At 46.1% G+C, this 13347-nt stretch overlaps 1 protein-coding gene across 9 annotated transcripts in view; it reads right to left on the bottom strand.

Annotated features, from left to right (window-relative positions):
- CHDH (choline dehydrogenase) overlaps positions 1–13347 on the bottom strand; it is a 104016-nt gene that overhangs the window by 12690 nt on the left and 77979 nt on the right. For 5 of the 9 annotated variants that reach the window (XM_043886212.1, XM_043886207.1, XM_043886211.1 and 2 more), the window contains 4 exons: positions 9859–10617; positions 9051–9202; positions 7967–8096; positions 7344–7478 (listed from right to left, as the gene is read on the bottom strand). In XM_043886212.1, the coding sequence (XP_043742147.1) occupies positions 7344–7478; positions 7967–8096; positions 9051–9202; positions 9859–10561 (1120 nt within the window). In that variant the 5' untranslated portion in view covers positions 10562–10617. Of the gene's footprint in view, positions 1–7343; positions 7479–7966; positions 8097–9050; positions 9203–9858; positions 10618–12424; positions 12479–13347 lie in introns of all 9 variants that reach the window. The other 4 variants (XM_043886206.1, XM_043886213.1, XM_043886214.1 and 1 more) reach the window with 1 other exon arrangement.

The raw sequence follows: 13347 nt of genomic DNA, 5'->3' as shown, positions 1-13347 counted from the left end.
ATTCCCTTCTCTAGGGGATCTTCCCAACCCAGGGATCAAACCCGGGTCTCCCACATTGCAGGCAGACACTTTACCATCTGAGCCACTGATATGGGCTAAGTTATTTACTTAGTTAATCTATTTACACTGTTAATCCAAGGAAATGCACTGTTAATCCACAGGCATGCACTCAGTGAAAGGTTTTAAAAAGTGAAAGGAACTTGGCAAACACAAACTCCACCTGTTTAGCAAAAACATCACTTCTAGCCTAACTAGTATTACAGGCACTGCCTGCCCAGTGACAACTGTTAAAACAGCCAGTTTCCTGACCATGCAAAGGTAGTATCATCTTTGTTTTCTACATAACTTGAATGAACGGCCACTTGAGGGTTTTACTATCTCAGTGAAACTGACCTTCCCATGAGGAGGCAGGAATAACTGAATAAGATCCTGGAGAGCTTAACTGATTAACCCCCCAAAACCTAACTAAACCACCAAGGGATAACAAAATTTTGTATGGGTTGATAATTTTGATTAAAGGGACCTCAGAAAACAAAAAAAATCTTCTGAGCAATTACAGTCTAGACTTACCAGTCAAAACATTATCCACTTACTGATCAAAAAAATTGATCAATGGAACACATTACCCTAGGGATAACAGCACAGTCCTGTTCTAGAGTTCATACAAACAACAGGATTTACAACCTCGATACTGGCTCAGGGCACTCCAATGGTGTAAGGGCTATAAAAGGTAAAAAGTCCTACGTGATCTGAGTTCAGACTGGAGTAATCCAAGTTGGTATCTATCCAGTATATATTACTTCAAGTATGAAAGCATAGAGAAATAAAGGCCCACTTTAAAAAGCACCTTAAAACCAATTAATGTATAATCCTAATTTAATTAATACATAAAAAAAACTACCCGAAACCAGGGTTTGTTAAGGTGGCAGGGCTTAATTGCATAAAATTTTAAACTTTTATAACTAGAAGTTCAAGTCCTCTCTTTAACAAAATGTTTATAGTTAGTATCTTAATACTTATTATCCCCATTCCTCTAGCTGTAACATTCCTAACATTAAATGGATGAAAAATTTTAGGTTATATGTAACTTCAAAAAGGACCAAATATTGTAGGACCAGGTGGCCTATTACAGGCCTCTGCTGGTGCAGTCAAATTATTTACTAAAGAACCGCAACGACCAGCTACATCCTGAATTTCCACACTTAACACTGCACCAATCCTAGTCCTAACCATATGAATTCCCCAACCCATACCCTACCCCCTTATTAATATATATCTAGGAGTATTATTTGTGTTTGCAATTAATAATATCAAGCCTAGCTGTATGCTGTATACTCCATTTTATGATCTGATGGGATTCCAACTCTAAATATGCATTAATCTGAGAAGCCCTATGAGCAGTAGCACAATTTCATAAGAAGTAACACTAGCAATTATTCTTTTATCAGTCCTCTTAAGAAATGAGTCTTTTACCCTCTCTCAACCTTCATCACAACACAAAAGTATCTACGAAAAAATTTCCCATCATGACTCTTAGCTGTCATATGATTTCTTTCCACTCTTACAGAAACTAACCAAGCCTCATTCAACTTAATAGGAAAATCTGAACTTGTATCAGGCTTCAATGTAGAATATGCAGCAGGCCCCTTTGTCACATCACATTTTTCTTAGCAAAATACACCAACATTATCATCAACAATATGAAACATTTTCTCAACAATCCTATTTCTGGGATTGTTCCATAACCCCTACTTACCAGAACTGTACACAACGAACTTTATTATCAAAACACTTATTACTAACAATGTCTTTCCTATGAATTCAAGCATCCTGCCCTCGATTCCAGTATGATCAACTAATCCATTTACTCTGGAAAAATTTCCTACCGCCAATGCTAGCCCTATGCATAGGATACATCTCAGTACCTATTATAACATCAAGCATCACAAGTGTAAGATATATGTCTGAAAAGAGTTACTTTGATAGAGCACATAATAGAGGTTTAAACCATCTTATTTCTAGAATCACAGGAATTGAACCTACCCTTAAAAATTCAAAATCCTCTGTGTTACCACATCACACTATATTCTATAGTAAGGTGAGCTACCAGGCCCACCCATACCCTGAAAACGTTGGTTTATATCCTTTCTGTACTAATAAAATCCCATTATCTTTATCATTATCCTAACAACCATTATCTCAGGAAGCATGACTGTAATAACCAGCTCCCACTGACTACTTACTTGATTTTGAAGTAAATATACTAGCCATTATTCCCACTATAATAAAAAAAGGTAACCCACAAGCTATAGAAGCATCCACTAAATATTTTCTAACCCAAGTCACTACATCAGTATTTCTTCTAATAGCCATCTGTTATCACTAACATGTTTTACTGTAATTAATGAACTATTATAAGAATCTTCACTCCACCAGCATCTAGAGTAAAAACAATAGCTCTAACCATAAAACTAAGACTATCTCTTAGGGAGTATGGGATTGATATGTACACTCTACTATATATAAAATGGATAATCTACAACAAGAACCTAGTGTATAGCACATGGAACTCTTGCTCAATGTTATGTGGCAGCCTGGATGGGAGAGGTGTTTGGAGGAGAATGGATGCATGTATATATGTGGCTGAGTCCTTTTGCTATTCACCTGAAAGTATCACAACATTGTTAATGGCTATACTCCAATAGAAAAGGGGAAGTTTTTTTTTTTTTAAAGAGGGATGTATATTAGCAAAAAAGGACTGCTGAACCATTTCACACCAGTTAGAATGGCTATCATCAAAAAAGACAAGAGATAAGAAGTAGTGGTGAGGATGCAGAGCAAAGGGAACCCTCTTGCACTGTTGACAGGATTGTAAGTTGATACAGTCACTATGGAAAACAGTATGGAGGTTCCTCAAACAATTAAAAAGAGAACTACGCTATATATGACCCAACAACCCCACTTCTGGGTCTCCATCTGAAAAAGATGACAGTGGGATCTCAAAGAGATACCTGTACGCCTGTGTCCACTGCTGCACCATTCACAAGAGCCAAGGGATAGAAACAACCAAAACGTCCATTGAGGGAGTAATGGACAAAGAAACTGTGGTGTATATATATCCAGTGAAATGGTGTTCAGTCACGAGAAAGAAGGAATCCTGCCATTTGTGACAATGTGGATGGATCTTGAGGGCACTGTGATAAGTGAAAGAAATCAGAGAAAGACAAATAGTGTACATCACATCTATATGGAATCTAAGAAAGTTGAACTCATAGAAACAGTACAATGGTGGTTGCCAGCAGCTACAGGGTGAGAGAATATGAGGAGATGCTGGTCAATGACTACAAACTTCCAGTTATAAAATGAGTAAGTTCTGGGGATATAACATACAGCAGGGTGACTACAGGTGACAATACTGTTACTAACAGAGTAAATCTTAAATGCTCTCAATGCATGCACATACACACATAAGCACACACAAAAGATAATTATGTGAGGTGATGTGTTAACTAACCTTATTGTGATAATCATTTTCTAGTGTATATGTATATCATGTTGTACACCTTAAACTTAAACCTTATGTGTCAGTTACCTATAAAGAAAGCTGCAAATAGGAAAATAAAAACTAAGACTATCTCCATTCCACTTCTGCGTACCTGAAGTTACATAAGGTATCTCATTAACAGCAGGCTTAATCTTATTAGCGTGACAAAAACTAACTTGCATCCTTGTCAGTATTACTCCCAAATCTCACCATGTCTCAGCCTAAACCCAGTATTATCATATCTATACTACTTATTGTAATTGGAGGATGAGGTGGACTAAACCAAACCCAACTACGAAAAATTACAGCTTACTCATCAATTGCTCACATATAGGGTAAGACCCATTATAATGCATAACCCGACTATAACAATCCTAAACCTATACTTTATAATAACACTTACCATATTCGTACTATTCATTTACAGCTCAGCTCACCACGACACTATCACACACATAAAACAAAATACCCATTACTACAACTTCCATTCTCATCACACCATTATCAATAGGTCTTCTACCACTATCATGCCAAAATGAATAATCATTCAAGAAATAGCAAGAAAATAACAGTATTACTAATAGCTATCACAGAGTTACTCAACCTGTACTTCTACACACAACTCACATATTCTACAGCACTATATTTCCCTCCATAAATAATATAAAAATAAAATGACAATTTGATTTTACAAAACAACTTTCCTACCAACAGTAATCATATTATCCACAACAATCTTACCCCTTACACCAATCCTTTCAGAAATGGGCTAGGAATTGAAGTTATACAAACCAGGAGCCTTCAAAGCCCTAAGCAAATATAATTTACTTAATTCCTGCTCAATGAAGACTGCAAGACTCTATCCTACATCAGCTGAATGCAAATCAAACACTTTAATTAAGCTAAATCCTTACTGGATTGGTGAGATTACACTTCCCACAAAACTTTCAGTTAACAAGTAAATACCCTAGTCAACTGGCTTCAATCTATTTCTCCCTACTTCTCCTGCTGCCAGGAAATTTAAAAAAGGGAGGGGGGCAGAAGCCCCAACAGAATTGAAGCTGTATTCTTTGAATCTACAATCCAATAAGCAAAATTCATCACAGGACTAGGCAAAAAGAGGACTCCACCCCATCTTTAGACATACAGTCTAATGCTGACTCAGCCATTGTATCTTATGTTCATAAACCACTGACTGTTCTTAATTGGCCATAAAAATACTGGTAAGTTATACTTACTGTTTGGTCCTTGGGACTTGTTAATTTGTACTGAATTAGGCCAACCTGGAACATTGCTTGGAGATGATCAGATTTACAATGCAGTTTTAACAGCCCAGACATTTGTAATAATTTTCTTTATAGATATGAGTACTGCAATTGGAGGCTTTGGGCACTAACTAGAGCCACTAATGATTGGGGCACCCAACACAGCCTTTCCCTGTATAGATAATATAAGCTTCCGATTACTCCCACCCTCCTTCCTACTTCTACTTGCATCATCATCAATAGTTGAAGCCAATGCCAGTACAGACTCAACTGTATATCCACCCTTAGCTGGAAACGTGGCTCACACCGGAGCTTCAGCAGACCCTACCATCTTGTCCCTACATTGAGAGGGTATTTCCTCAATTTTGGGTACTTTTAATTTTACTACCATTATAAATATAAAACCACCCACTATATTCCACCATTATTTTGTGTGACCAGTTTTAATTATAGCTATATTGTTGCTATGGTTATTGTTTAGTCACTAAGTCATGTCCGACTCTTTGCAATCCCATGAACTGCAGTGCACCAGGCTTCTCTGTCCTTCACTTTGTCCCAGAATTTGCTCAAACTCATGTCCATTGAGTTGGTGATGGTATCCAACCATCTCATTGCTACTATTAGCATTACCTGTATTAGCAGCTAGGATTACCATGTTATTAAACAGACAAAACCCTAAACACAATCTTTTTTTCACTAGGCAGGAAGGAGGTGAGCCAATAGTATATCAACACCTATTCTGATTCTTTGGACACCTTGAAGTTTATATTCTGATTTTACCTGCATTTGGAATAATCTTGCATATTATAACATATTATTCAGGAAAGAAGAGCCTTTGGGATATAGGGGTATAGCATGAGCCATAATATCAATTGGATTCTTAGGAGTCATTGTATGAGCTCACCATATGTTCCAGCAGTATAGATGTTGACACACAAGTATATTTTACATCAGCCACTATAATTATTGCTGTTCCCACAGGAGTAAAAGTATGTAGCTGACTAGCAATCCTTCATGGAGGTAATATCAAATGATCTCTGGCAATAATAATGAGCCCTAGGCTTCATTTTTCTTTTTACAATAGGTGGATTAACAGGTATTGCCCTAGCTAACTCATCACTACACACTGTTCTTCATGATACATATTACGTAATTGTACACTTCCACTATATATTATCTGTAGCAGCAGTATTCGCTATTATGGGAGATTCTGTGTATTGATTCTCACTGTTCTCAGGATATACACTCAACATGAAGCAAAACTTTACTGTGTAATGATATTTGTAGGTGTAAATATAACCTTCTTCCCACAACATTTCCTAGGTCTACCTGGAATACCATGACGATATTCTGACAACTCAGATGCATATAGAACGTCAAATACTAACTGCAGTAATATTAGTAATTTTCATAATTTCAGAGGCATTCACATAAAATGAGAAGTCTCAACAGTAGAGTTAACATACCTCCTGGGAGAATGTGGACGGGGCCAAAAGAGGGAGGAGATGATCAACCTCCCTGAATCTCTCACGCTGGAATCCATTCTGGCTGAGAGACGCGCACGTCACCAGGAAGGACCATGAGTCAGACTAGCAGCCAAGCAAGACGACCAGCCAGAGACAACCCAGAAACTAACTCCTTACCTTAAAACCCGAGACTGTGAGCCATGTAGCAGAGCAGTTCTCGTGGGTTCGTTCTCATGGGTTCCCTTCCCCGGCTGCTCTTCACCCCAGGGGCCCCTTCCCGATAAAGTCTTTTGCTGTGTCAGCACGTTTGTCTCCTCAGACAACTCATCTCTGAGAGCCCACTCGGGGGCCTGGGAAGGCCCTGCAACACCTGCGCCGCGGCCTCCTCACAGTGCTGCAGTCTCCCTGGCCAACACATTTGTTCTTCAAACAACCAAATGCCTGTCCCCAGGGCCTCTGCATGTATTCTTTCTGACTAACAGGCCCCACACCACCAATCTCTAGTTTAACATCCTGATGATTCCTTCACTGTGCTTAAAGCTTAGCATATTTAGTTTCCGTCCATTGTCTCCACTAGAGCGTAAACTCCCTAAGAAAACCTCCCTTATTAGCACTTCTCACCATGTAGCTCAGAACAGAAGGGTGTGAGGAATGCGTGCTGAGCAAATGAGTAAGATTTCAGCTAGAAACCAAATGGAAAATGCCGAGAGATGAAGCTGATTCTGTAGTCCAGCATCAAGTGCCCTTTCTCCTGGCCCCTGGGCCCCGACCGTGTCCAGGATGAGTCCATCCCCGTCCAATCGTCAGGAGGAGCAGCACCAGCCCTTGCAGAGACTCACCTTGGGCAAGTCCTGTGTGTGGCATCTGGTCCTCACACCAGCCTTCCACGCAGGAACTGTGTATCCCCGTTTTGCAGATGGGAAAACTGAGACTCACAGAGCTGACATGAATGGCACAGTGCCGCTTTGAAACAGAAACCTGGAGCCACAGCCTGTGCTAGGTACGTCAAGAGGGAGGCCATGCTGCCCACAGACCATCTCTCCCAAAGTCATGGATGAGCACACCCACCTGTGAACTTCCAGAGCCACTCCAGGCCGATCCAGGCCTTCCTCAGGGGCTTCTGTGCAGAGTGGAGGGTGATGGGGCGGGTGCATGCCTGCTGGATATATATCTCCAGGTGGTCTTGGAGGTTCTGGCCAACTCCTGAAACCAGAAGGGATGGTTAGGAAGACGTCTCCCAAAGGGGCTTGCTTGGCTGGCCTCTCAACATCCCCCTGGTTTTGAAAACTCTCCTCCTTCATCCACTTATGTGCCAGGCCAGCTCCTGCTCATTCCCAGGAACCCCATTCCCGCACTCCCACCTGCTTCTGGCCCTCTAGGATGCTGCCAAGCTGCCTGCCCCTGCCCCTCACTCCCAGGGTACCACCTGTAACCACCCAGGTGCCTTCCTGCCAAGCAGTCCTCCCCCCAGGCCTGTAGCGGGCACTGCTCAGTCAGCTGCCCCTGGCTGGGAAAGGAGGGAAGCAGGCCCGTCATGCTGAGCCCATCCAAGCTCAAGGGGACGCTGGCAGTTCACTGCCATGTACCAGCACTTTCACAGGCCTCTCACAATAAAGCCTCCAGCCCTCTCATAAATAAGCAGTTTGATTTAGCAGAGACACCTCTGGGGCGCAGCGGGGAAGGGGGCTCACCAGGAAGGTGGCACACCACCGGGATGCCCAGTTTCCTGAGGTCGTTGGCATTGCCCACACCCGACAGCATGAGTAGCTGCGGAGAGTTGATGGCACCTCCACTCAGAATCACCTCCTTGCTGGCATAAGCCTGGAAGAGGCAGGGGGCCACGCAGGTCATGCTTCCCTTCCAGGAGAGCCCGTCAGCACCTTGAGAACATGGCCTTGGCAGGACCGCTTGGGGATCCTGCTCAAGGCCCAGAGGGAGGAAGCAGATGCTCAGGGCGCCACTAGGGGAAGGGTGGGTCCAGGTACAGGGTGCAGGGTGGGTGTGAGCATAAATATTCTGATATTTTCTGCCACAGCCAGAAAGTAATGATGGTCCTGAAATAAGGACTGTAGTGCTTAAATGAGATAAAGGAAGCAAGCACTCAAACGAGCAGTTTAAAATAAAGCCTGTGGTGAGCCAGATCTTCACATGGGATGCAGGACAATCCTCACACGCTGCTAAGTGGAACACAGCACAGTGCAGAGATACGGAGTGTGATCACAGATATAGTCCTTACCTGAGCTGAAAGTCGCTCAGTCATGTCCGACTCTTTGTGACCTCATGGACTGTAGCCCTCCAGGCTCCTCTGTCCATGGAATTTCCAGGCCAAGAATACTGGAGTGAGTTGCCTTTTCCTACTCTAGGGGATCTTCCTGACCCAGGGATCAAACCCGGGTCTCCTTCATTGCAGGCAGATTCTTTACCATCTGAGCCACCAGGGAAGCCCAATATGGTTTTTAAAGCCTCTAACATAAACCTATCAATTTCTGGACAAGTGTGGAAGGCAGTAGCAGACAGGTTCAGGAGGGTGCTCATGCCAGAACATCACCAGCCGGTGGCCAGACTGGGGTTCCCTCCCTTCTAATAGGCCACTGCCTCCTGCCAGGCCTGGGGACAGTCTCTCAGGCTGTTGCTACCAGCCGCTCACTCCCTGTCCCCATGTTGACGGAGACAAGAACATGACTCCTGCCCAGCCACACTGACGGTGACCTCGGGGTCACTGCCCGCTCCCTCCCGGCCAAGTGAGCTGCTCAGGCCTGGTGGTAATTCACTCACCCTGTGGCTCTGGCCGTTCTTGATGTACTCCACACCCACTGCACGGGTGCCTTCAAACAGAACCCTGCTCACAAATGTCTGGGTCTCGGCTGTGAGGTTGGGGCGGCTCAGTGCTGGGTGCAGGTACGCGCAGGCCGTGCTCCATCGCTTGCCTGCAGGACAGAGCAAGGAGATCAGTCAAGCCCACGCCAGTTCCCTGGTTACCGGTCATACAGGGGGAGGTAGCTAACGACAGGATTAAGAGCCAGTTTGCCCTTCCCCTGACCCTGTAAGCTCTGTCTTCAAAGGAAGACTGAGACCCAGATGCCCTGTGCAACTGAAATCCACATCAACCTGGGGCCCCTGGATGCAGCTGGGCATCCTCTCATCCTTGAGAGGATGGGATGACAAAAGGCCAGGAGAGGCTGATGATGAGAGTTCTGGGTCCAACCTGGCTGTGCCTCCGCCCTGCTGTCAGCAAGGCCAGTCAGTGCTCTGTGCCTCAGTATACCCTCGTGTAAGGCTCTGAAACCTGGGGCTATGTGGCCAGAGAGCTGACTCTTCATTACCCACATCAAATGGGACCAGAGGATGCCTCAGGTGTCACCACCTCCCGGTCACTTCTCACTGGCTTTGGGTGGTATCCTGTGGGCTCTCGCCGGTGCAATCTGTCACATCCTCTCCACTTCAAACCAGCCCCAGTCTGTCCACACTTACTGACCACGACCGGGTGCGGGGCGGGGGCTGGAGGGATGGGGCTGTGATAGAACAGCTTCTCGTTTTTAAAGGAGGAACCTGGGAGATAGGCAAACAGGAGGCTCGCACCTACCTTCGTGGATGGTCATGTCCATCCAGCCGAAGCCCTCTTGCTGGAAGCCGTTCATGTCCTCGGTGAGGGGGTAGCCGGCCTGCTGTGCCGCCTCCAGGAACGCGCAGTGCAGCGGATGGCCGCTCTTGCCCCGGGACACGCGCAGGGGCCCGTCGCCGCCGCGGTACCTGCCGGCGCCCAGCTCGTGCGCCTGCGCCCTGCGGAAGTAGGGCAGGCAATGCGCGTAGCCCCAGCCCGTGGCGCCCTGGCGCTGCCAGCGCTCGTAGTCCTCGGCGTGCCCGCGCACGTAGACCATGGCGTTGAGCGACGATGAGCCGCCCCAGACGCGGCCCCGCGGCCAGTACAGCACGCGGCCATCCAGGCCCGCCTGCGGCTCGGTGTGGTAGCACCAGTTGTACGTGTCGTCGCACAGGTTGGCCACGAGGGCCGCGGGCATGTGGATCTTCCACCGGAGCCGCTTGCTCCCCGCGTACACGTCCTTGGGCCCGGCCTCCAGCAGCAGCACGCGCTGGTCAGGGTCCTCCGTGAGCCGGCCGGCCAGCACGCAGCCGGCGGAGCCCGCACCCACCACCACGTGGCTGTATTCGCCCCGGCTCCGTGGGCGCTTGCTGGCCAGAGCGCGGAGGCCCCGGGGGCCCTGGACCCCCAGGGCTCCCCATGGGCCCAGGCATCCTCCCCGCCAGCCTCGCAGGACGCACCACATGCTTCCAGCCCAAGTTCTCTTACTTCCACCGAGGGAAATGTGATGATTCACTTGCCCTAAAAATAGAAAAAGAGGGTTTGCAAAGTTTAACTCAGCATGCACGTACAGAACCGGTGCCCGCCTGGCGCTGGGTGCGGCAGGCCTGGGTGGCACGTTCCTGGGGAACCAGGAGGAGCGAACACAAGGAGGAATATCAGTCCTGCAGGATCAGCGCCAGAAGCGACAAGCCCAGGGCTGGGGGCACAGGAGGCTCCTCTCCACCTGCGGGGCGTGGGGGGTGGTCCCCAGAAAGGCTTCCCTGACATCCGTCCATGAACCTGGAGGTGGGGGCAGGACTGTACCTGCTGGAAAGCAGGGGCTTGAGGACCTTCCATGTTTGCCCTGACTCCTCATCCACTCAAGACATGGAGAAAGTCGCTGAGGCCCTACCACATGCCAGGCACCATGTGGTCCTCTCTAGGAATACCCAGAGAACAAGACATCTGCCCTCAAAACTGATGGTCTGGGACCTGGGAGACAGACAAGACTTATGTAAATAACCAAATGAAGGTCAAGGTGAGAGGCTGGAGACTACAGTTTACAGCCTTTGACCTGAGGGCCCCAGAGTACAGGAGAAGGGTTTGCAGCAGGGGATGGGGTCAGAGCCACAATCTTCAAAGATCACTCTGTCCAAAAAAAAAAAAAAAAAAAAATCACTCTGTCCAGCGCCAGAGTTTTAACAAACGTCAGTAACTTCTGGAAGGTCCTTCCCCAACAATGTTCACCTCAATTCCAGCATGCTCAGCGCACACGGGGAGAAGAGCCACGACATCCATCAGGACCTGCGCTGACACAGGACCTCTGATCAACCCAGGCACACAAGGCCTGCCCAGGACTGACCCGGATCGGAGAACTGGAAACGCTCAATAAACCCTAAGAACTCCCCCACCTCTTCTACAATCCTGTGCCAAGTCCCCAGCTGCCTATTGCGGGAAGCAGGCTAAGAAGAGAGTGGAGAGAGAAAGATTCCAAACCCCCCACCCCCACCCCATTCCTGCAAGCACAGGAGACCAGCAGGGCCTCCTAGAAACTAAATCTGAAGCAGGAAGAACCTTCCAGTGTCTCAGGCCTCATGCTAGCACAAGGCAGCAGCGGCCCACTGCTCAACTCCCAACTGGGCTGACTTCAACACTCACACTAATGACCTGACAGAATAAAAGGCATGCCCTTTCCTAGGTAAAGACACTGCTCACCCTCCAGTCTCTATTATCCTGTTACACACAAGGTCATGCATGTGTAAGAAAGGTCCTGCATACTCATTATAAAGAGAAAAGTAGTGAACAGAAGTAAATCAAGGGGGTGACCCATCCAAGATGTTACAACTATCACAGACCTCAAAGTAACAAAGTTTAAAGTTTTGAAAGATTTAGCTGAAAAGGTGGACATGTTGAACAGATAGGCAATTTCAGCAAAAAGTTGACAATAAAAAAATGCACAACTGCTACAAATAATAAAAAAATTACCAGAGATAAATAATTTGACTGGAAATGGCAGAGAAACAAGTGAAACTGAACATCAGGTTAGTAAAAATCATCCAATGGAAATACAAACAGAAGAAAGAGTGAAAGAATAGAACAGAACAGCTGAGAGCTATGAGATGAGACCAAACCATCTAAAGTATACACAACTGGAGTCCAAGCCGGAGGAGAGGGATTAAGGGAAAAAGAGGAGGCGGGGAGGGAGAAGGACAGAGGGAGCACAGGGGAGAAAAGATATCTGAAGAGATAATTGCTTAGACTTCCAAAAATTAATACTAGACAAAAATATCACAGATTCAAGAACCTTAGAACATCCCAAGCAAGATTAATAGAACGCGAAACACACCTAAGGTATATCAAACTGCTGAAATCCAAGAAGATCATCAAAGGAGCCAGCCCCCTGTGAAAACATGTACAGAGGAATAAATTTAAGAGTGCCTGCAACTTCTTATGAGAACACATACAACCCAATGGGAGGAGGGTTCTGGGGGAGAATGGATACATGCATATGGATGGCTGAGTCCCTTCACTGTTCACCCGAAACTATGACAACATCGTTAATCAGCTATATCCCGATACAAAATAAAAAGTTAAAAAAAAAAAACGAAACTCAGATATGATCTTTTGGATGTTTTATACCACCCTGTTGAAAATCACTGAATTAAATACATTAGTGTCATAGCATTAAAAAAAGAAAGAAAGAAACATACAATCTAGGATCAGATCAAGATGGTGGGGGAAAGCAAGAAAATCATGTAACTGAGTAGGATCAAAGGAGAAAAACAGAAAAAGAAAGGAATCGGGACAAAAGCTGGGCCCCCAGGAGGGAGCTGTGAAACATGATGTTTCTGCCTCACTGGTGGAGTGATCTGCCTAGACAGATGGGGAGCCTCGGGGCCTCAGAGGAGAGCACGGTAGCCAGCTTGCACAGAACGGAGCAGAGAAAGACCTGCAGAGACAGTGGGTGCCACCACCCAGCACCCCCCGGCCTGAGACATTCATCCTCTGGCGTGGGTGGGGGCTGGGTGCTGTGGCTCCGGCTTCAGAGACCAGACCTGGAGCAAGGACTGGGGTTGGCTGTGTGGTGACAGCCTGAGGGGGTAGGGAAGAAGCCTCTACCTTCCAGAGAGTCAAGGGACCATTGTTGGGGGGCATACAAGGTACCACAAAACTGCACTCATTTCACATGCCAGCTAGGTAATGGTCAAGATCCTTCAAGCTAGGTTTTAACAGTACGTTAACTGAGAACTTCCAGATGTACAAACTGGA

The sequence above is a fragment of the Cervus elaphus genome, chromosome 24 (genome assembly GCF_910594005.1).
Source record: "Cervus elaphus chromosome 24, mCerEla1.1, whole genome shotgun sequence".
NCBI lineage: Eukaryota > Metazoa > Chordata > Mammalia > Artiodactyla > Cervidae > Cervus > Cervus elaphus.
Note: the sequence above shows the minus strand (reverse complement) of the source record. Positions and strands in the feature narration are given on the sequence as shown.